The sequence below is a fragment of the Heterodontus francisci genome, chromosome 16, assembly GCF_036365525.1.
Source record: "Heterodontus francisci isolate sHetFra1 chromosome 16, sHetFra1.hap1, whole genome shotgun sequence".
Lineage (NCBI taxonomy): Eukaryota > Metazoa > Chordata > Chondrichthyes > Heterodontiformes > Heterodontidae > Heterodontus > Heterodontus francisci.
In genome coordinates this window covers 64218637-64242581 of record NC_090386.1, presented here as the reverse complement: position 1 = coordinate 64242581, position 23945 = coordinate 64218637, and the positions used below count along the sequence as shown (strand labels likewise).

At 41.3% G+C, this 23945-nt stretch overlaps 1 protein-coding gene across 3 annotated transcripts; it reads right to left on the bottom strand.

The window, feature by feature from the left end:
- rh50 (Rh50-like protein) lies at positions 1 to 23451 on the bottom strand. 3 transcript variants are annotated; one of them, XM_068048278.1, is made up of 5 exons: positions 21444 to 23451; positions 15885 to 16048; positions 10268 to 10382; positions 4568 to 4673; positions 1 to 606 (listed from the first exon to the last, which is right to left on the bottom strand). In XM_068048278.1, the coding sequence occupies exon 1, from the start codon at positions 23349 to 23351 to the stop codon at positions 21930 to 21932; it is 1422 nt and encodes a 473-aa protein (XP_067904379.1). In that variant the 5' UTR covers positions 23352 to 23451; the 3' UTR covers positions 1 to 606; positions 4568 to 4673; positions 10268 to 10382; positions 15885 to 16048; positions 21444 to 21929. The 3 variants fall into 3 exon arrangements, with proteins under 3 accessions (XP_067904379.1, XP_067904381.1, XP_067904380.1); XM_068048280.1 differs by lacking the exon at positions 4568 to 4673; XM_068048279.1 differs by lacking the exons at positions 4568 to 4673; positions 10268 to 10382.
- Positions 23452 to 23945: the final 494 nt, after the last annotated feature.

Sequence of the window (23945 nt, the reverse complement as noted above, 5' to 3'; positions counted from 1 at the left end):
CTGAACAAATGAAAATAATAAACAACATGCCAACTTTCACTCACACACACTCTGGAGGTTTCCATACACACAAATAGGTTACAGAGTGGGGAAAGGTAGATTGGTTGAGTTAAAGTCGATTGAAAAAAGGGATATACAGTCTGTGGTGTTTGATGATACAGCTGGCTTCTAGCTTAATTCACTGGTCCTGAGGCTTTTACTTTGAAGAGATAGATGATTGGCTTGGTTGAGCTCTTGGATACAGCAATGTAGATGATTTCCTCCAACGGGGTTTCTGATTGTAGCCAGAATATGCAAAGATGGTCTGTCAACAGGCAGGATTTGAAAGCTTTCAAGCTGGAATGGAGAGACAAAGAGAGACTCCAACCTGGGTCTGCACGTGTCGGAGTCTAGTTGCTTCTCCACTACTGTAGAGAAAACACCAGCTTAAAACCACAGATGAGGAGGGGCTTGTCACATGACAGTCACTCAGTGATTCAACCATAGCAGTTAGCAGTATTTCTTCTTGCTAAAAGAAAGAGAACACACAGTTCCCTTAAATTTCTTGGGTCTTGGTTCTTGCTGGGGAATCAGCAGACATTTTGTCTCCCTCTTCACAGTCCTTGCCTGTAGGATACAATGTTGCAAATTAGGTGACCATCCTAAGCTGTTAACAAAGTGATCTTTTTTTAAATGTCTTTAAAAATATATATATAAATTCAGATCTCCAGTCAGTGGATTAAAGCAAATTATCATTCAACAAAGCACATTGGCGTAACAGTGGTGTAGGTGTAAAGGGGGTGGGGGAGCAGGAGGAAAGTGTGATCCAGGTCTAATAGAGTGGGGGTGAATGCGATCCATCTTCCCTTCTGGATCACATTCTCCCTCTCATTTGCACCCCCTCCACACCCACTTCAGACCGGGATCAGGTGCTCCACATATGCCACTGTTCTCTCTGTGCTCCCTCCTCCAATCTCCTGTCCTCTCTCCACTCTGAACTGTCCTCTCCACCCTCCAATCTCCTGTGCCTTCCTCCAATCTCAAATCCACACCTCTGATGTCATGTTTCCATATGATCTCCTCTCCCGTCTCCAATATCCTGCCCCCACCAGTCTCCTGTTCCCCTTCCGATCTCCACTCCCCCTCGGATCTCCAGTTCCCAACTCCATTATTCCGCCCCACCCCTACACTCCTGCCCCAGCCTAATCTCCAATTCCCTCCCTCCCCGCTTTGAACTCCTGCATACTGCTCGATCTCCTTTCTCCCTTCTGATCTCCCCTTCCAATCTCCGGTATCTTTCTCTGATCTCCTCTCACCCCCTCTGATGTCCTGTGCCTCTATGATCTCCTCCACTCCCTCAAATCTTCTGTCCAGTACCCACTGATCTCCAATACCCCTACTGATCTCCAGTACCCACCCCCGACCCAATCTCCTTTTCCACCTCCAATCTCCTCTCCCACTTTGATCTCCTGTACACCCTCTCTGATCTCTTGTTTCCACTCCAATCTGCTCTCCCTCCATTCTAAACCCCTCCCCCCCACTCCCATCTCCATCTTTCCCTCCGATCTCCCATCTCCCCCTCTGATCTCCTGTATCTACCTCTGATCTCCTCTCACCCCCCTCTGATGTCCTGTGCCCCTATGATCTCTCCTGCCCCTTCAAATTTCCTGTCACCTCCACTGATCTCCAATCACCCCTCCAATCTCCTATTTCCACTCCGATCTGTTCTCCCTCATTCCAAACCCCTCTCCCCCACTCCCATCACCTCTCCCCGCCAATCTCCTATCCCTCCTTCGATCGCCTATCTCCTCCTTCCATCTCCTGTACCCCCTCCAATCTCCTCCTCCTCCCCAACTAGTCTCCTGGCCTCTCTCTAATCTCTTGTAACTTCCTCCACACTCCTCTACTCACACTCCACACTCCCCCCCAAATGCCCTATTTCCTTATGATACACTGTCCCCCTCAAACATCCTATCTCCCCCACCAATATGCTGTACCCCCAATTTCCTCTCCTCCCTCCCATCTCCAGTCCTCTCTCTGATCTCCTGTACTCCCTCCAATTGCCCATCTCCCACTTAGACCTGTCCCCCCTCTATTCTCCATCTCCTCCTCCAATCTCCTGTCCCCGCTCCAATCTCCCCTCCTCCTTCACTCACCTGTACCTGCTCCGATCTTCTCTCCCCTCTCAAATCTCCTGTCCTCCAAACAATCTCCTGTACAACCCCTGATCCCCTCAAATCTCCTGTTCCCACCTCCGATGTCCTGCCCCGCTCAGATCCCCACTTCCCTCTCTGATCTCCTGCTCCCTCAAATCTCCTCCTTCCTATCTCCTGCCTCCCTCCGATCTCCTGTACCTTTCTCTGATCTCCCACACCCCCTCCAATTTCCACCACCACGGATCTCCTCCCTCGCATCTCCCCTCCTCCCCAACCGATCTTCTGTCCCCCTCCGATCTCCTCTCCTCCCATCTGACCTTCTTTCTCCCCCCACTCTGATCTCCTGTTCTCCCTCCAATCCCCACTGCCCCATCTGATCTCCTGCCAGCCCTCCAAACCCCTCTCCCCACTCCGATCTCCTGAGCTTCTCAAGCAAAACAGAAATCTGAAGGAAACAGCTGGCAACAGGAAGGAAAAGTGCTTCAAGCAGCTTGGTGCATGCGCGGCCACAACATGGGGTACAGATGTACAGCTCCAGTGAGGGTGATGGAAGATTTATTGAGGATCAGTCCCCAGATGCTGTGTGAGGAGTGTCTCAATTTTGCCATTAATTTGTATATACTTCAAGTCGTTTATACTCACAGATCTTACTATCAACCAATGAGGCAAGAATGCTAAAAATACCCCTTTCTAAAACTTGAGGTCAAAAATTTCGAACAGAATGAGCCAGTGACGAATAAATCTAAGCATAAGTACATCAGAGTTGGTTAGGGCTGGATTACCAAGGCTGAGAGGCTGCAGGTTAGACACCGCTGCCCGAGAGGGGTTTGGGTGGTGCATGTGGAAAAAATGTTCTAAGTGAAATATTGGTTGCACTTTAACTACATGCTAGTTTTATGTACTGGGTAACGTAATGGGTATTGAAATATACTGTAGAAGTTGTACTTTAACAATATACTAGTTTTAGGTGTGAAGTAACAAATTGAATCCATCATTCCAGATGATTTTTTCTGTGTTACATGCTATAAACAACTGTCTTTATATATATATATATATATACACTCAAAAAAGAGAGAGAGTGAATTCTATATCAATCCATGATTCAAAAGGAGCTGCTTCTTGTTTTAAAATATTTCTATAAAAATCAATAAAAGCAAATGCTTGCAGTTTTGAAGAAACATGTTTACACCACCCTAAAAGGCATTTTTATTGCTCTTTTAGTGATGCCATAACTTTAATTTGCTGGATTAGGATACTGTGGTTTCATGACCTGGATTTGGGATTAAATCCAACCCAAATTACTGGGATTGACTGATATCGACTGTAAGGGTCCTATGCAAAATCTTATTTGGGCAACTTTTAACTACTTCTTAGACTGTGCAAGAACTTAGCACAAAATATCACATATACTGGGTCAGAAATTGGCATGTATTGCACCCCTTTCTCGAGGGTAAAATGGGGAAAACCACCAATGTAGTAGTGGAACAGCCTGCGCCCAAACTGCTAAATTGATGCAGCCCACTTTTTAGCTGTTCTGGGCAGATGCATAAAGCAAGCATTAGGTCCCTTGAATATGTCAATTATGGGCCTAACACCTATTAAAGGAGCCTTTGAGAAATTAGTTCCCAATGAGGATTCTTCAGTGATCCCTGGGGCCAACAAGGAAAAGCAATTATTTGCACAAAACACCTTCCAGTAGAGCTAGGAGGAACAGAATTGCTTCCCCAACTCCATAGTCATTGAGATTGTCCCCTCCCCTGGAGCCTTCTCCAACCTCTCTCCCTGGACTTCTGCCAGCAAAGTAGATAGCCCAAAGTTGCTGTTTTCTCACAGGGAGGCCACCTGTGGAGGAGTGACCAGTGCTGTCAGCTCAGCCCTATTATTGAGATGAGGCCCAAGGACCAGTTTCTGTCAATCACAGGCCTCTTCCTTCAGATGTGTGCCGTCTCTGCAGCACCGAGTCTGGGACTGAAAACAGCACAGACAAATTTTTACCCCACTATCGCCATACCACCTGGCACTAAATTCGCATCTGACTCAGAAAGTCTCTAACAGGGCTTGATGTGAGAAAAGGAAATGCCACAGATGGACAGTAGAAACTGCTGTCCTAAAGTTGGATTTCCGGTAAACTGTTGGGCATTGTAAATCTACACCTACCCTGTGCTGTATATATAACCTGAGAATATTTAACACCAACACAGGATGAATTCCTCAGCATTCCCATCCCCACTTCAATAAGCTCAATAATGATTGACAATTCAATCATTGATACTCTGGTATAAATTGATTTACCACCATCTTGAGATAGAGCAAGAAATCTATAAAAATGGAATGGAAAAATGATATTTCCATGGTAAAGTAACAAAAATCTTGGCAAAGTTTAACCAACAAAAGATTTCTTGTATGAATTAGTTAATATCTGGGATTTTTACCTATCATGGGTATGTGCACAGTGAGGTGTGGAAGAGGCAGCCTTGACCTTTAACCTCTCTTGTTATGCACGGAGGCAGGACGATCTAGCTTTGTTTAATCTTTATCCTGAGATAGGGTAAAATAAACAACAAGATTACAATTAACATGCTTTGAGTCACCATCTGTGCATGCAGACATTTGCCACACCGTTAATACAAGTGTTAGGGTTTGCCATTGTTAGTTATTGTTTTACAGATGTGTGATAATGATAATCTCTCCTCCCCCACTTCCTCACATCAATCACTTGCATTTTGTGCAATATTGTACTGGTTACCAACCTAAAAGGTTTTTGTCCCAGACAAAAGGCACCAACAGTAATAGAAAGTGCTTGTGTCTGACCCCTCAATTCCCCTCTGTCTCTGTACTACAGCCTCTTCCAGGAAATTTTATCTAAATATGCTGATGTATGTATTCTAACTGTATGGTTACCTCCTGGTCTGCTTCTGCTCTCAAAGCCTGCAAATTCCAGTGTTGGTGACTTGTTAGAATAGGGACTAGGACCATTAAGAACAGGAGTAGGTCATTCAGGCCCTCAGGCTCTGCCATTCAATTAGATCTTGGCAAATCTGCACTTCAACTCCATTTTCCTGCCTTTGCTCCATTTCCAAGATGCCCCTACCTATCAATCAATCTCAGTCTTGCAAGTCTAATTGCCCCAGCATACGCAGCCTTTTGGGGGCTGAGAAGCATCATTTTGACCGCGTTAACTAGTTACTACATGGGGCTTAAGTTACTTTGGTCTAACTACTGGATGCTTATATACTTATATGTTCAGATGTTCTGATTTTAGGATCTCAGTTTCATGTTTTTCGTAAAATGTTTCTCCTATCTTCTATTTACATGCGTGAAGAATAACAAAAGATGCTGGGCGTCTTGAGTTTGGGGCACTGTTATAATGTTTAGTTGTGAATCAGACATATCCCTTAAAAGCTGCTGCTCATAGAAAGCAAATCCCGGTGATTGTAACTACATAGAAACTGCTGTCAATTAAATTTCAGGCTCCAGATCAATGACTGCTTTCCTTTTTTTAAGATTGTTTAACACTTGTAACAAAGTGTGCTGTCTGGTGCATGTTAAGTGCAAAAGTTTTACACCAAATTTCCCATAGTGTTGCTCACAATGAGTCATCTCTTTATATTCAGTATTATATGATGATTATATAACACCAAGTGTATTACTGTTCAGAAAGCTGACCCTGCTATGTGTAGACTGGAGAACTGACTCCCCATTTTCATGATAGATGAAAATTGAAAGTCATGGTAAGCCCATTGACAAGTTCTTCTTTATTTCTTTATTCCAGAAATTATGGAAAATTAAATTACAGATGTTTTTTAATTTTAACTCTACATTCTTGAAACTGTCTGAAGTGCTTTTATATTGGCCTACTAGCTGTGCTCCAAATGTTGCACAGAAGGCTGCAACCCAAATGAAGTGCTGAATGGCCTCCTTCTGTGTTCCAAATTCCTATGAAAACATGCTGGGATTCACCAAGGGCTGACTTCTAGGAAGACCCATTTTTATCAGTATGTCCCAGCTACTGATAACTGAAAATTCAAGCAAGTTCACTTGAAAGGCATCTACACAAAACAGAGGCAGCTGAAGCCAGTGCCCCAGGCGCTGATCCTGCCCGAATGTAAAAGCAACATAAGTGTTTACTTAGGGTAAGTTGGTTTCACAGTCACCAGCTACAGCTGTCTGAGCACCAGCTATTGATGAATATTCCTGATATGCAAAGCAGTCTAGGAATTGCAGTGTGCGCTTCTTTACTAACAGGAGATGTATTCTTTTACACCAAATCATCAGTAAAGTGATGGAAGGTGTCATCAACAGTGCCATCAAGCAGCACTTGCTAAGCAATAACCTGCTCAGTGATGCTCAGTTTGGGTTCCGCCAGGGCCACTCAGCCCCTGACCTCATTACAGCCTTTGTTCAAACATGGACAAAAGAGCTGAACTCAAGAGGTGAGGAGAGAGCGACTGCCCTTGACGTCAAGGCAGCATTTGACCGAGTATGGCATCAAGGAGCTCTAGCAAAACTGGAGTCAATGGGAACCAGGGGGAAAACTCTCTGCTGGTTGGAGTCATACCTAGCGCAAAGGAAGATGACTGCAGTTGTTGGAGGTCAATCATCTCAGCTCCAGGACATCATTGCAGGAGTTGCTCAGGGTAGTGTCCTAGGCCCAACCATCTTCAGCTGCTTCATCAATGACTTCCTTCAATCATAAGGTCAGAAGTGGGGATGTTTGCTGATGATTGCACAATGTTCCGCACCATTCGCAACTCCTCAAATACTGAAGCAGTCCGTGTAGAAATGCAGTAAGACCTGGACAATATCCAAGCTTGGGCTGATAAGTGGCAAGTAACATTTGTGCCACACAAGTGCCAGGCAATGACCATCTCCAACAAAAAAGAATCTAACCATCTCCCCTTGACATTCAATGGCATTATCATCGCTGAATCCCCCACTATCAGCATCCTTGGGGCTACCATTGACCAGAAACTGAACTGGAGTAGTCATATAAATACCGTGGCTAGAAGAGAAGGTCAGAGGCTAGGAATCCTGCGGCGAGTAACTCACCTCCTGACTCCCCAAAGCCTGTCCGCCATCTACAAGGCACAAGTCAGGAGTGTGATGGACTACTCTCCACTTGCCTGGATGGGTGCAGCTCCAACAACACTCAAGAAGCTTGACACCATCCAGGACAAAGCAGCCCATTTGATTGGCACATCATCCACAAACATTCACTCCCTCCACCACCGACGTACAGTGGCAGCAGTGTGTACCATCTACAAGATGCACTGCAGCAACGCACCAAGGCTCCTTCGACAGCACCTTCCAAACCCACAACCTCTACCGCCTCGAAGGACAAGAGCAGCAGATACATGGGAACATCACCACCTGCAAGTTCCCGTCCAAGTCACACACCATCCTGACTTGGAACTATATCGCCGTTCCTTCACTGTCGCTGGGTCAAAATCCTGGATCTCCCTTCCTAACAGCACTTTGGGTGTACCTACCTCACATGGACTGCAGCGGTTCAAGAAGGCAGCTCACCACCACCTTCTCAAGGGCAATTAGGGATGGGCAATAAATGCTGGCATAGCCAGTGATGCCCACATCCCAAGAATGAATTTTTAAAAAACAAATCTCTCACCTCCAGCTATGCCTGGGAAACATTTAAAATTCACTGCAATGCATTCTTTGGTGCTTTAGTAGTATTTATACTGTGTTCATTTCTACACATAAAGATCTTACTGTAAGGGACATTCAAAAAGAAAAATCTCTAAAACGCACACTGAACAGAAACATCAGATGGAACTGTTACAGACTGTGTTAAGAGCTGGATTGCAGGAAATTGCACTTTATGTCTGTTCTTGGCCTGTTGGTAACATTTGTTGATGAAGTGACTGCAATCTAATTCCTGCTGTTAGTGGCAGGAAAACAAATTGGGTAAAAAAAAGCACTAAAACATTAACATTAATCTGAAATGCATTCTAAATATTGTATATGTAAATTCAGACATAATCTAACTAAACCTGACACTGAATAAATTCAAACAAATCAACCAAATAAGGTCACTGCTAGGACAGAGAATTACCAAAAAACAATGTCACCACAGAAGGTAGAGATTAAAATATCAGGGAAATTTTCAAATCTACTTCATGGAATGTCACTGGAAAAATCTACTTTCACAATAATTCATTTGGTTTGTAAAGATTTGTGCTTCCTTCAAATGTGAATGGTTAATTGATTCTCCCAGCATATATTGTTCTTACTGTGTTACAAATATAAAATTCATGGATAATTCTGATCTGAAAATATTACTGAGGAGCAGGCTAGCTCCCTGATTAACCACTCAAGATAGGTCAGGAAGATCCTGGGGGAAGAAACACTTAGGATGGATCAAAAAGCATTCGGGGCAGCAAGGAGCACTTAGGACCAGGAAACACTTGGGCAGGATGCAAACCAGGAAGCACTTGAAAAGAGTTATCAGGGCACAAAACACTTGGGCAGATCTTCTGGAAAGTTGGGGAATAGAACAGTGGATCAACAGGAGTTGGCTAATTTTGCAGGTATGTTTGTTGCGTTGTAAGTCATATTCTTTTTCCTTGTATAGTCAACAATATATGATCAATTCAGTACCAAGATTCTCTTTCTTTCCATTTTAAAAAGAAAAGACCCTTTTCCAAGTTCAAATAGCAAAATATTGTCTTTTTTTGCTATTTGTGCTTCAACTGATCATTACCATTAATTATTAAACCCCAGTAACCAAACTTTTATTTCTAAACTGTACCATGCTTTGACACCCCACCCCCACCCCCCCAACAAACCTCCAAAAACCTCTCTACCTTTCAAATTGCTATAAATTCATTTTGTGTGTGATTACACTGACTTCTCTGAAATTAGCTTGCATCCCCACATTCACTTCATTGCCAAAGTTATTTTCTTCCACTTTCACTACAATGCCAACCTCCACAATATGCATCATTTCTATCGTTGAAACTATTGAAACATTAAAGCTTGATTTCTCCAATATCCTTCTAGATAGCTTTGCCACATTAACCTTGTACAAGCTTCAACTCATCTAAAACACTGTAGTCTGTGTCTGTGTCCTCATCCACACTATCATCATCAACATCCTTACCAGGTTCCAATGACTCTCCTCTCCCCAGCATCCTAATTTCTAAATTTTAATCCTTGTTTTCAAATCTCTCCATGGCCTCACCATACTATTCCTTAGTGGTCTTGTCTTGCCTAATATCACTGCTGGATTCCTGTGCTCTTCTAAAGACCAGATTTCTTCTCAGAATTCATTTCCTTTGTTCCACCATCAGCAGCTGCTCTTCAGACTACTACAACCTGCCTCAGTATCTACTTCCCTCCACCTGGTCTCTCGCACTGATGTCAAAAACTCTTCAAAACTCTCTCTTTGGTCCACCATCCCAGCCTTTCTAACCCCTCCCCCTTTTTTCCCCACTGTATCTCTTTCTTACTATTGTAAATCATTTTGAGACATCTTCCTGTACATGAATAAATGCTGTATAAATGTGCTGTGGTTGAGCTAACACCATGGTGAAGGCCACATTACATTTTGGAATGGGAATTCCTCCCTCTAACATTAATAGGTTATTGGCACAAGAAGAGCTTGCACAGAGAGCTTTGACTGTAGTCCATTTGGCTGCAATGGCTAGGGGTTTAAAATCTGGTATGGCAACAGCTCTTAAAGGGCTATTAAAAGGAAAGTCGTGCTGATGCTGAAAAGGTGAACTCACTATTCACAGTGTCCTTCCAGCCACCTTCCAGTAAAAACTCAGCTGCCAGCTGTATGGAAGGTTTCCAACTGAGTCAATGAAATCACTAAGCCCCTTTCTGCAAATGCAAGTAGCATTTTCTGGTATCAGATAAAAGGTAAAGGTAAATGTGTTCCTCACATTTCCATACATTAGTTGTGGCGCAATGCAGAATTGATGTGGCAGGTGTCCCCTGTGGTAGCTATCCCTGTTCCAGATATTGTCTGCAGCTCATCCTATGACTGATTTGTGATTCAGAGGTGGCAAAGTTAGATCTCCTCTGACACGAGCAACTTTTGTGGAAGAGTCTATAAATGCTGGATTTGGATAGTGACAGCTACAGGCAAAACATCTTATGTGGCATTGCACCTGCATTTGTTGTCCCCTCATGAATGCATCTTGCTGCGCTGAATCATGCAGCATCATGGCGATGGAATTCCCATCCTCATCATTTTGTCTGGTGCTATTTAAATGACAACGGCAACTAAGAACAATGAAAAAAATTCTTAGCACAAAAAATGCAAAATTCACTACTCAGCAGAACCTAATAATGCAAAGGGTAAAAAAGTGCAGGAAAATATAACAGCAAATTAAAAAAAAACACTTTTAACAGTAACTCAAACCATAACATTCCTTTAAAAAAAACTATATGAGCAGGCCAAGTTCCTGGTTTTCTCATGTGCCAGTGTGATTTGAGCAAGTTGCACACTGTGTACAGAACCTTGCCTGCTGTCATGAAATTTGGCATGGAACCTAATTTTAACAAGTATGACAAGAACATAAGAAATAGGAGCAGGGGTATGCCCTTGAGCCTGTTACGCCATTCAATAAAATCATGGCCGATTTTCTATCTCAACGTCACATTCCTGTCCTAGTCCCAAATCCATTGATTCCCTTATATGTCAATGAGGCTTGTGCTTGTCAATAGTGTGGGATCATTCTGCCACACAAAAATGTCTATTGCAAAGTGCAGCAAGTAGAGATTCAGGTGTACTGCATGTCAGGTTCTGTGTCACGACAGAGGCTCAGTGCCGCCAGTGGAATCTTGTAAAATTTACTTACAAATGCTTTGCTACATATTGTGATAAGTCAACTTCTTTATGTAATGCTTGAAAGTTAGAACCGAAGTTACAGACTAAGTTGGCTACATTGAATATTGTCACTTACAAAATATTCAGCATTGATTTTTAAAACCTAGCCACTGAATGCCAGTCTGCTATGGACTTTTTGTTTACAACCTAGATCAAGACAAAGAAATAAATGCACTCATATATTTTAAGCCAATGCCTTGCTTTGTCTATTATATCTAATGCTAATAAATAAACTAATATATAATGGCCCAGCATTTGCATTGAGAATAATGGTGATGCTAGCAGCACTCATCATCATTATTGACAGCAACTTCCAGAGTATGCACATTTGCAGTTAAACGTGGAAAAATCCAGAGGTTGTGGTCCGAGTTACTGGCTCCGCCACAAGCTGCTCTATAACAGTATCTTACCGGTATACTCAGCATTGAAATCAATGTAAGGGTGCAAAGTTGCGGTACTAGTTACCCACTAAACATGTCAGAAAAAATTAGGGCTAGTGCATTCAAGTGTAAATAAATGTTTAATGGTGCGATCAGTTATAACTACTGCCAAACAACCTCTCCGGCACTGAAAATTTAATTTTATAAGTGTGGAGTCTCATTCCTTCAGAATTTAATTAGTGTTGGAGATTTTAAAAAGTTAAATTTAATTTTTACTTTTTCTATCTGTCCTATTTATCTCTCTCTCGTAATCCTAGCTTTCTTTCACAATCTTTATTTTGCTTTCTGTACATGATTTAAATTGAATTTATGATTCCTGGCTTATATTTCATGAATTGGACTCTCCACCACTCAGTGAGGATTCTTCAACCTGCTCATGCATTCCACTGACCCCCTGTAGAGGGCACCTTGCTGAAGCAAACACCGATTAAAGTGTGTCTATGTTCAAAAGCCCTGGAAAAGCCTGTGGGCAGCTGTCACGGTGAACAGCAAATGCCATTTATAAGCACATAAGATCATAAGAAATAGAAGGAGGAGTAGACATATGGCCCCTCAGAATTGGTCCACTCTTCAATATGATCATGGCTGATCTTCAAGCTCAACTCCACTTTCCCACCTATTTCTTCGCCGCTGAACACAAAATCCAGCCCAATAATTCTCTTCACATATTCAGTCTGATATCATAGTACATACCTGAAAGTTTAAATGGAACACAAGCCAACTCAAACAAACTTACTGCAAGGGAGGTTTGAGAATCCTGCAGTTACAATGTTTCAGTGCTTCAGAGGCTGATTTGAATATCAACAGCAATTATCCTTCAATCGGCCTTAGGTGGCCTTTAAATTGCTCAGTTGGCAACCTATCACTTGCGGACGGGTAGCCATGCCACCCTCTCATCCTGCTTCCAGGAAAATGGCCGAGGGGTGGGATGGAACTGGGGAGCCAGCACACAGGCCAGCAACACTATTTTTAGTCCACCCGCCTCCATTTATGGCCCCAGTGGGAGCCAAAAATCCTGCAGCAAGTGACTGATCCAGCCCAGTGCTCTCTACAGGAAATCTGTGCCATATGTGAGCAGGTCAAGCAACAGCGAGGCTACACAGCTGATCAGAATCAAGAATCCTCACTGAGACATGCAGAGTCTAAACCAAAAAGTATGGGTTAGGAATTATAAATTAGATTTAAATCATGAACAGAAAAAAAAGGTTTGGAAAGAAAGGTGGGATCTAGAGAGAGAGAGAGAGATAAAAGAGCAGACAGCAAAAAAAAAGATATATTTTTTGTTAAATCTTGAATTCTGAAGGAATGAGATTGGACACTTTTAAATTAAATTTTCAGAGTCAGAGAGGTTATTTGGCAGTAAATATGACTGACCATGCCAATAAAAATTCACTTTCACCTGAATGTACCAGCCCTAACTTTTTCACGCATGTTTAGTGCGTAATACCGCAACTTCATGCCTTTCCATTAATTTCAATGCTGGGTCTATTGTTGAGGTACTGTTATAGCGCAATATGTGGAGCAGCAGGTAACCTGGACTCTAACTTTTGGATTTCCATGTTTAACTGCACACATATGTACTCTGGAAGTTGCTGCCCAATTTATTCCATAATGACTTTCAGCGCTGTTAGTCTCAATTAAGGATAATAATTATATCATATTTCGATTAAAAATACTATAATTCAAATATAATTGTATCAAATGCATTTTCTGACAGACTGTGATAGCTATGATTGATGCATTTTTCTCGTGCAATAATATGCAATGAGCCCTTATGAAGTTAACACACACCTTTACACAAAGAACAAACTAAAGAAAGAATAAACTTATATACATATAATACCTTTCATGATTCTAGAACTTCATAGCCAATAAGCTCTTTGAAGTATAGTCTTACAATGTTGGGAAACAGAGCAACCAATCTGGCATCCAGCCATATTCTGCAAACTGCAGGAGGAATATAGAAATAGGAATAGTTCCTTTAGCCCCTCAAGCCTGTACCGCTGTTCAGTGAGACCCTAGCTGACCTGCGACCTAACTTCATGTACCCACTTTTGTCCCATATTCCTTAATACCTTTGGATAACAAAAATCTATCAATCTCAGAATTAAAACTAACAACTGATCTCGCTTCAAATGCCATCTACGGAAGAGAACTCCAAACTTATACCACCCTTTGTGTGTGGAAGTGCTTCCTAATTTCACTCCTGAAAGGTCTGGCTCTAATTTTTTGATGATACTCACTAGTCCTAGACACCACAACCAACAGTAATAGTTTCTCTCTTTCTACCCTATCTGCTCCCCTTAATATCTTGAATCACCCCTCAACCTTCTAAATTCCAGGGAATACAACCTTAGTTTGTGTGCTAACAGTAGTACTCCAGGTCTGGAAGCATGACTTCTACCCCCTTGTATTCTACCCCTTTAAATATAAAGGCCAGCATTCCATTAGCCTTTTTGATTATTTTCTGTACCTTTTCATGACATTTTAATGATCTATATTCCTGGACCCCCAAGTCTCTTTGGACCTCCATTATATCTAGATCGTCACCATTTAGAAAGTACTCTGTTTTATCCTTCTTAGGTCTAAAGTGTATGACTTGACATTTGCCTACAGTTTTGCTATTTCACTTAATCTGTCAATATATCATTGTAAATTAATTCTTTCATCTACACTGCTTACAATGACGTCTATTGTTGCGTCATTGGCAAATTTGGCTTTCTATTCCATCACTAAGTCGTTAATAAATATGGTGAATAGTTGAGGCCTAACACAGATCCTTGCAGGACATCACTAACCACATTGTGCCAATGAGAGTATCTGCTCGTTATCCTTACTCTCTGGCCAGAATCTTTGGGCCCCGCCACAGGTGGGAACAGAGGTGGACTGGGCCAGAAAATGCCAGCATGCTGGTTTCCTGACACTATTCCTGGCACCAGCCATTCTAGAGGAGACAGGATTGGGACTGACAGGGCTACCCGCCCCAACACAACATGGCGGGTAGCCAATTAGCCTCATTAAGAGCTTTGTTAACTGCAATTAAAGATGGTCTCCATGAAAATTAAGAGGGGCGCCTCTGTGAAATTCCCAGTGAGTGACTGTTTCCCTCCGGGAGGGCGGTGTTTGGGACCCGGAACAGTCCCAACTCTGTTTCCCACCCCACGCAGCCAATTTCCTAAACAGGTCAGTAAATTGCCTTCAATTCCATGTGCTTCAACTTTAGTTAACATATGAGGAACTGCATCAAATGGCTTCTGGAAGTCCACATAAATAGCATCCATTGATATACCCATTGATATTGATATTGATGTTGCACAGAGAATGTGACTTTGCTACATTTACCCCTAAAAGTTTAGGCACAGGTGGATTCCAACTCATATTTCTGATGTTTTATGCTGATTTTTTGAAGCAACTTCTAAAAATTTCTCTTCGCTGAGATCAAAAATGTACTTTTGCGATCTTTAAGTGTATTTTACAGTATCAGAATAAATTATGTTAAAAATGAAAAGTTTTCATGATTGCATATTCTTAAACATGTGTGCTTAATGTGCATAAAGAATGTTTCGATGGCATCAAGCTGTTCATTTTCATACATAAAAGGAATATGGAATATGTTCTGCCCTTACCTCAGGCCCTAATTTCTACTTAATTTAGGTTGCCCCAGCGTAAGCTAATGAGATTGTAAGAAAATTTCAGCATAAATTTTACCATTGGCAAGATTGCCGTAAATTTCACCATAACTTGCTAATTATGCTGTTTAAGGAAATGCCTTGGCCACGATTAGGCGAAACATGACCTTTGTTTGGGCTGAACTGGTTTGTCCATCAAAAAAGGTTTAACATTGCGCATTTCATTATTATGCCCTGATATGGCATTTCAAGAAAAGGAATGTCTTTTATGAACATTATGTTATTACTCGATTGAAAGCAATATAGCAGATATATGTTTAACAGATCCTAGTCTCTCTTCTGGGCCAACCGAGGCAACGCAAGCTCGAGGAACAGCATCTCATCTACCGATTAGGCACACTACAGCTTGCCGGACTCAACATTGAGTTCAATAATTTCAGAGCATGACAGCCCCCCATTTTACTTTCATTTTTAGTTATTTTTTCTTCCTTTTTTTTACATTCTTTTTTCATTTTTTACAATCTTTTTTTTTTGCATTTATTTCATTTCATCTTAGTTTGTTCAGTTTGCTTACCCACTGTTTTTTTTTCAGGTTTGCACTTGCTGCAGTTCAATATTCAGTGTATTAGCACCTAATCTGTACTAATGCTTTGTCTTTCAACACACCATTAACATTTTGTTTGCCTTTGCTCCACGACCTTTTGGTCAGCTATGTGGCCTGGTCCAATCTAGACCTCCTTTGTTATCTCTTGCCCCATCCCCACCTCACTTGCTTATAACCTGTGACTTTTCTAATATTTGTCAGTTCCGAAGAAGGGTCACTGACCTGAAACGTTAACTCTGCTTCTCTTTTCATAGATGCTGCCAGACCTGCTGAGTGGTTCCAGCATTTCTTGTTTTTATTTCAGATTTCCAGCATCCGCAGTATTTTGCTTTTATTATATGCCTGTTGTTCAGTTCGGCCAAGTTCTCATAATTAATTTCCGCACCCTGTGCAAGAGACATTGTAAATTAATAAATATTCATAAATACGCTTATGCATTCTATCCATTTTAGTGTTAAAAATTTTACAAAGACTAATATGAAGATAAAGGTCTATTTTAATGTGTTTCTATAGAAACATGCCCATTGTCATCAATGTATCACATAGCATTGATTATACACTATTTGCTTTTTGGGGCATCGGCAGTTTCTTGTTCCAGCACTGTCCAACAGGCTGCTGCCTAAACTGGAGATGGGGTATAGACATGTATCTGGAAGACAATGGCCATACCAAATCCCAGACTTGTATGTGAGGAAGAATCACTTGGCTCTTTATCCAACAGTTCTCATTACTCCGCTGAAGTTGCTCCACTCTCCATTATGGAGAACAAACTCAATGGCTTCCCTTTTTCAATGCAGCAATCTAGTGACCTGTGGACTTTTCAGTTGTGGCTCCCTAGCAAAACAAAACTGATAGGATTTCTCTATGATTCATTGTGGCTGGATTTTCAAATATTTCAAGGGCAGGTGAAAAGCATATATACAGTTATACTACCTATCTCATGCAGTCAAAAATCTTCCTTCAAAATAAACACTCTACCTTCTTACATCTCTGCGACTCCTCTATCTATTGTTTAATGCCTCTATTGTGATGTAACATACTATGGGCATTGTGGGCTATATTAAAAATGGCATTTTCCTCAGATGCAGTCATCTAACCCAGCATGAAACAAACCCATTGTGGGATAGAGTCAGGAAAACAGAGACAGATGGCAGACAAATAGGGCAACTGCATTTCTTGCCTTAGTCATAAATACAGTGCCACTGAAATTATTGCAAAACAAACTATGTTTATAGTTATTATACACTATGATATTATAGTCTATCTAATTAATGTCCATTTGTAAGTTTATTTATCCCAGCAAGATGAATTCTTAAATATTTGATTATATATGTGTACTGCAATGGACGATGAGTACTGATTGTGGAAATAACACCTTACTAAAGGTAGAGTACCTTGAACTTTGGAGGATACCTTACACTCTAATTACAGCATTAGTAATTAGTATTTCCATAATAGATATTTATAGTGCTTTCTAGAACTTGGCCCATTTACAGATATTGCAATCAACTTACCAAACCACGGACAAACACTATAGGTACTTTTCCGGACACACTGTCTGATTACAAACATTCCAATATTTCAAAGTTTGGATTTTGAGACCATCTCAACCCCAATCCATTGGATTCAATTTTGTTTTTTAAAATAGATTTTTAAGAACACTTTCAGATCTTCTTTCAAGTGAGGAAGTATCATCTCAAGTGCAAAGTCACGATATTTAAACTGATGAACAGTCTAAGAACACATACGAAGATATTTTTATCAACAGTGGTATATGGTGTAAACCCATTTAGGGTAGAATACTGATAAAGAGTTGCTTAATAGAATTATCTTAATTGGGCTTCTTCTGTGAAATGCCCATATTACTAAATAATTACAACTGGCTGTACTTTTAGTATCTGCCTAAAACTTCTTTTTGATTATTTACAGTAAGTCAGTAGATGAATAATTATTCTACGGTCCTTGGAAGCTTTGGTTCCCATCTCAATAGAACAACTCAGCAAATAATTTAACAAAGAACCAAAAGGAAAAAAAAGGAAAAATTGTTCTCCCATTTTAAAACTTTTTTTGCTCATGAATATACTTGTTTCAAAGCCTTTCAATGATGCCTTGTGATAGGACTTGGAGAGGGAGTATCTGAAAGACGAATAGGAATACATGTATTCTACAAATTTTAATGCCACAACCTGTAACAATAGATCAGCAGAAAATGAGTAATCAGATCCAGCTTACACCAGCGGGGCTTGAAAAGTGGATTGCAGGAGTATTAGAGAACTATTGGAGAAAATGTGGGGATGTATGTCTCAACCAGGTGTGATAATGTAAGCTATTGTTGGGAATGGACGTGAATATTGACTAAACACATCAGAGATAGAATTTTGTTTGAATCCTTGCCATTGTTATTTCAAACTAAGTTACCGCTAAATCCACTAATGAGTAGGCTGATGGGTCATCTGTTCCGATCCAACTGTATTCCACGGTTGTACTGTTAACTGGTATTACCTGCTAGTACAACTTGAATTCACATATTGTGGTGGATGGACCATCAGTGAGGATTACTGTATTTATGCACATAAATATAGCAGAAAACTTCCAGTAACCAATTTTACGTATAACGCATGTTTGTATAAAAGACATAAAATAGGGTTTGCTGTGCCGAAAATCATTTCATGTCCATTTTTGTACAAAATTCTGCATTTCAGGTGTACTCAAACATAACATAATCTGAGCTTCGTGTAAAATGGTGCTCATTATGGGATTTTTTTCCTGATTGGAGCAGCAAAATTTCATATTTGTTTGGACCCTGTAAGCAATGTGGATTTGATGGTGTTCATATTTATCGCAGACTATCATCTTTGACTTATCGCAAAACTATAAGGGCACTGTAATGCCATGGAATTCTGATTATACTGGGAGCCCAAGATTAATACCACATTAATTTCTGTTTTCAAGTGTCGTGTTTGTAAACTGAATGCTAGCAGGTGGCTATCCCTGATCCATTTAGTCAATATCCAAGCCCATTCCCAAGAGTGGAGGAGAGATTTTGATTTGGGCTAAAGTTATGAACAGTGAGTGCAGGAGGAGTAGGATGTTAATCTGTTAATTGTGTATCAGTTATTTGATTATATGCAGGTGGGTGGTGTTAATTGGGGTCTTACTTGAGCACTTATAAGCAGATACTTACTGAGACTGAGAGTGAGGAGCTACATGTCTGTAATCCTTTATACTCTGTACAATAGATGTGAAACTGAATAAAGATAGGCTCCAGCATTATCCTTCCATAACAAGCTTTCTGGAGTTTAATATAGGACTCAAAGAATGAGCAAGCAAGAGATTTTAGTTCTAGGCAGCAAGTCTGATGGAGGATAGTGAGGAGAAGAGGCAAAAGAGAATGAAGGTTTGACACAGAAAAGTCAAAACAGAAAAGAAAGGAGGTACCAGGAATTCCATTTTTTTAAGACTGGAATTGGAAAACAGGAGCCTGGAAGGGAACATAAAACGGTTGTTTGGGTAGAGGTCCACAGAAGAAAAGATTCATAGAAGAAAACAAAATGTTCCATTGCTAAAAGGGTCTATAATTGAAAGGGTCCTGGAGCTGTGGAAAAGGTACAATGTGAATTAATTAAGATGAGAAGAAACTGTTATAAGGAGAGACATGTAAATCCAGGGCTGGATTCACTGGAGTAGAAAAAGTGAAGTATTTAAAGTAATGAAAACATTTGACAGGAGAAATAATAAATAATTATTTGAGTCAGTAACAAGCGTTATGACTAGAAGGAAAGAAGTTAGAAGTTTTTGTGTGAAAGGCTATTAGAAAATGGAATGCACTACCTCAAATGAGTAGTGAAGCTAAATCAATAATGGCATTAAAAAGGGAATTAAATACACTCATGAAGAAGAGGAAAATTAGAGTATAAAAGAAGGGAATGACATTAGATAGCTCCAATGTGGAGCTGGCTCTACCGCAAATATGCTCATGGGTTGATGGCCTCCTTCAATGCTATGGTATATATACTCTATGGTATATATACTACATGATGCAGACCATACAGAGCAGGAAAGTCTCTGTTTCTATTCCTGATTTTGTTAAATTAACTGATCTTAGCTGGGGCAGTAGCAGGAGTGCTACAATTAGATCCAGTCTCCCTGAGCTAAGAAGATGAAGAAGTAGCCAAGGTTCCATCTCTTGATGCTATTGAATGATTCCTGCTGGAAAGTTTGTGTGTGTAAAAGCATCAAAAGACAGGACTGAGCTCAGTTATAGTGATTCCGTGAATAGCTGATCAACACTCCCTCCAGGCACATAAAGAGTGATTAATTGGGCAAGGAATTGGAGGACTACTGTCAACCTTAGTATGAGTATTGCCTTCATGAGAGGAAATGCAAGAGGAGAAGAATAAGTTAAGCTCACTGATAACAGGGCAGATGAACTGGAAATAATGGAAATAGAACAAAAGCGTAAGAATAATTAAGAAAACCCACACCTGTAAAGGAAATGTTACGGCAAAGAATAGTGCTCACTATTGAAAAATTCAAGACTTTAGAAATCCTTAAAATTCTTAAAATTTAAAATGGAAGAACATAGCAAGAGAGGTATAGAGATATTAATGAATTATGGAGAGAAAGAAACTAAAGGAGAATATGCCAAGTAAGAGAAAGTATTTTAAAATGTCATAACAGAATAACAAAGTATTGAGACAGTTGGGAAAGGACAGTGATTGTGAGAACTGAAGAAGGAAAAAGCTAACTTGAATCAAGTTAGTGACGCAAATCAAAGAAGAATTGCCACAGTGAAAGAAAACAGGGATAACTGAAAACATAAAAGAAGAAAAGAATGAAAGGCCAGCCATAATCAGTAGGCAAATAAACTGACCTATACTTTAGACATGTTTTTCGCCAATTGTTGGGAACCTTCAGAGAAGAAGTCAAAACTTAAAGACTTAAAGGCAAACAGAGGCTAATGAAAAACAGATAAAAACAGTAAAGGAAAGCTCCCTCTTGTTGGCTCAGTTAGCAAATGCAATGCAAACCTGGTTTGTAAACACCAGAAGGCACCAGTTTTAATTCCAGTCAGTGCTGTGTTAGCAGATATCAGCTTGGGTGCCATTGGGGTTCTATGCCTGGCCTCAGTGCCCATGGGCTAGGAAGGAAAATTCAGCAGGGTTCCTGCTGCTTAGTTATTCAGTAACTCCTGCCAAAAAAATGTACTTGACTTGGCGTGGGGAAGGGGGGTGGTGGTGGTACTGGGAGGGTTGGGTTGGGGGTCGGGAGGGGTTGCTCAGAGGTGGAGGCTGAGTGCTTAATGAGCTAAATGATTTCACTTCAAGGTGATGATAGGATCTGGCATGGAAGTGAGCTCCCCTCCTCCCTACAGTTAAATAACCTGCCAAAATTCATTATCTCAGCTCCCACATTAAGAATGGTTAGTTGTGGAAAGTATTGGGAGATCCCATAGAACTGCACCTTTTGGGAGAGGAAGAAGGGTAAAAAGGGCAAGAACTTAAGCAAAAAAATATAAATTTGGGTAAAAAAAACTGAAATGGAATTAGGAAAGTAAAAAAAAGTTGCTGGAAACATTGTACCACAGGAAATTACTGAACACTCTTGATCATTGTGTTTGAACAACTTTATTTGAATTTCTTAAAACTATTTATTACCTTAACCAGAGTAAATAAAATTATTTTAATTTTACCTTGTCTAAAATTCTCCATTAAAACCTTATGGTGTGCAGTTTAAGAGTAATCAGTGACTGACTTATAAGAAGGAAAAATGGAAACTCACTCTTACACAAGTACTGGCTGAATGCCTCATCAGTGTAGAGTTGACCTGGCCGGTCGCACAAAGACTGACATTAATGATTAGCACGTCACTGTATGTTAAAAGGCAGGTATCCCAGACTTGTGAATTTTGTATCTCATTCGCTGAATGTTGTACGTGGAAAAATACAGTAATCAATTTTAAACAAGTATGGGAAATATTTTTGATTCACATTCCGCGTAATGTTTTATTGTAAAGCTCAAAGAATATGCAGGAGTTGTGAATGATGTTGGAGGAGTAAGCGCATCCTGATTTTCAAACGTTGGGGGATCCTGAAACAGTCATTTTCAACTCAATACAGGTTATAGGCTTCTCCTTAATAAGTATATCTGGTAAAGGATTGGACAATTAGCATAACATATGCTAACCACAAGGTGTCTTTCTATTGCTGGCACGTCCTGAAACTGATGTAAGACACGATGTTCAGACATACACAAAATGAAGTTTGAATCAAACCGGCAGTTTAAGGTGCTGGTTATTGTTTTTGTTGGTAAATTCAAACTCTTCTTTCCCTTCCACCTCTGGAACTTCAAAGTAAGGGTCGTCATTGAAACAAAACTCGTCCTCAGGCTGAGCCAGAAAGGGTAATTTTAATATGAAGCCGGTGATAGTCCCTCCGAGGACAGCGATGCCCAGACAGACCCCGATAGCTGCCGCCTGATACTGTGCCTGATCCCAAGCGCTCCGGCCACCTCCAGCCTTCAGCCGAGGGAGCACCCGGACCAATTCGGCCAGCCTCCTATCCCCTTCCTCGGGGACCCTCTCCGGGAAGGTGTCATACAAGCCAAGGCCATATGTCTCATCGGCTGTTAATAGGATCGTGGTAATGCCAGCAATCGCCCCTACAAAGCCGGGAATCCCGTGCAGGTTATTGATGCCGCACACGTCTTGGATTTTGAGTTTTTTAGCCAGGAAGGGAGTCAGGTATTTGAAGCCCACGGTGCAAAGCAGGGAGGCGATGCACCCCAGGGTGAATGCCCCGGCTGGAGTGACCATCATGTCTGCTGCAGAGCCCACTGCCACCCCGCCTGCCAGGGCAGCATTCTGGATGTGAGCCATGTTAATCTTGCCTCGTTTGTCCAGCAGGCTGGATATGGCGAAGGTGGTGAGGGTACACGAGCTGAGTCCGATGTAGGTGTGGAGCACAGCCCTGTGTTGGCCGTCTCCACTCGATGCGAAGACAGAATTAAAACTTGGCCAGAAGACCCACAGCAACAAGGTCCCAAGCATGGCCAACTTGTCCGAGTTATAGTCTGCCCCTTCATCCTTGTGCCCATCTTTTAAACCGGGTCGGTATAGCACCGTGGTGACACTTAGACCAAAATAACAAGCAAACAAGTGGATGGATATCGACCCTCCAACGTCCTTGATTTTTAGAAGCTCCATAATAATCCACTCGGTTGCAGTGAATATTGGGACTTCTAGCAGAGATAAAATGAGAATCTGCACTGGGCTGGTTTTGCCCAGCACGGCTCCGAATGAGATCATGACAGTGGCACAAGCCGCTTCAGCAGTCAGCAGGTTGTAAACCCCGATGTGAATCCTGCCGTGGTGGAAATGATAGAACCAGCCCTGCACTAGCAGAGCCCACTGAACGGAAAACACCGCTATCATCAAATTAAAGGCAATCCCTCCGTAACCGTACTTCTTTAGGAAGCCCATGAGAAGCCCAAAGCCCACAAAAATCATCACCTGGACGTCTTGGAAGATTGGGAAGATTACGTAGAGTTGGTTATGGTTATGATCTGTCTCATTGCTCTGGGCTGCAGCATCAGAATGTTCATCATAAGTCACAAATAGCGCGAACAGCACAAGTAAAATCCCTTCCAGGAATATTACAAGGAAGGGCAGCCGGCAGCGCATAGCGGACATCTCCCCCCTGAGGTTCCACTGGAAGAACTCCACGGACTTTGCAGCGGTTTAGCTGCTTTGCACTGGGCACCTTGTACCTGGTTGGTGATGTCTTTCACTCCTAACGCTAACTGGTTAGATAGGGCACCTGAAACTGCATTTTATATAGCAAAAGGAGCACGTGACTTAAACCTGCAGCATTCATTGCATCCGCCTAACTTTTATTAGGTAAAAAGTGTTTAAAAAATCAATTATTTGCATTTTTGGTCAGGTCCTCTGGAAATTACTTGCTACAGATGGATCAAATCTCAAGTTGTGTCTTGTGCAATAGACGCTAATTCACAAACCAGTTTTCAAAACGAGTACACTAGTACTTCGTTACATACTTGGTTGCAGATTGTTCCTATTTCCAGGGCAATCGGTTTCCAGCGTGAAGTGACTCGTGCTTCGGGGTAGTCAGGCATGTTTGTGAAATTGCTGCACCGTTTTTCTCCCCCAGCTATTTTGTGCTCCGCCATTCCTTGTGATCGATTTTAGTTAACGGGACTTAAACACCAGGATCAATCGAAGTACATGGTGCAGTTTGATGTCTCCGGAATTTGTCTCTGGCTATTA

Excerpts from the sequence above, each read along its gene's own strand:
- rh50 (XM_068048278.1), bottom strand. The coding sequence starts at position 23,351 with ATGTCCGCTATGCGCTGCCGGCTGCCCTTCCTTGTAATATTCCTGGAA.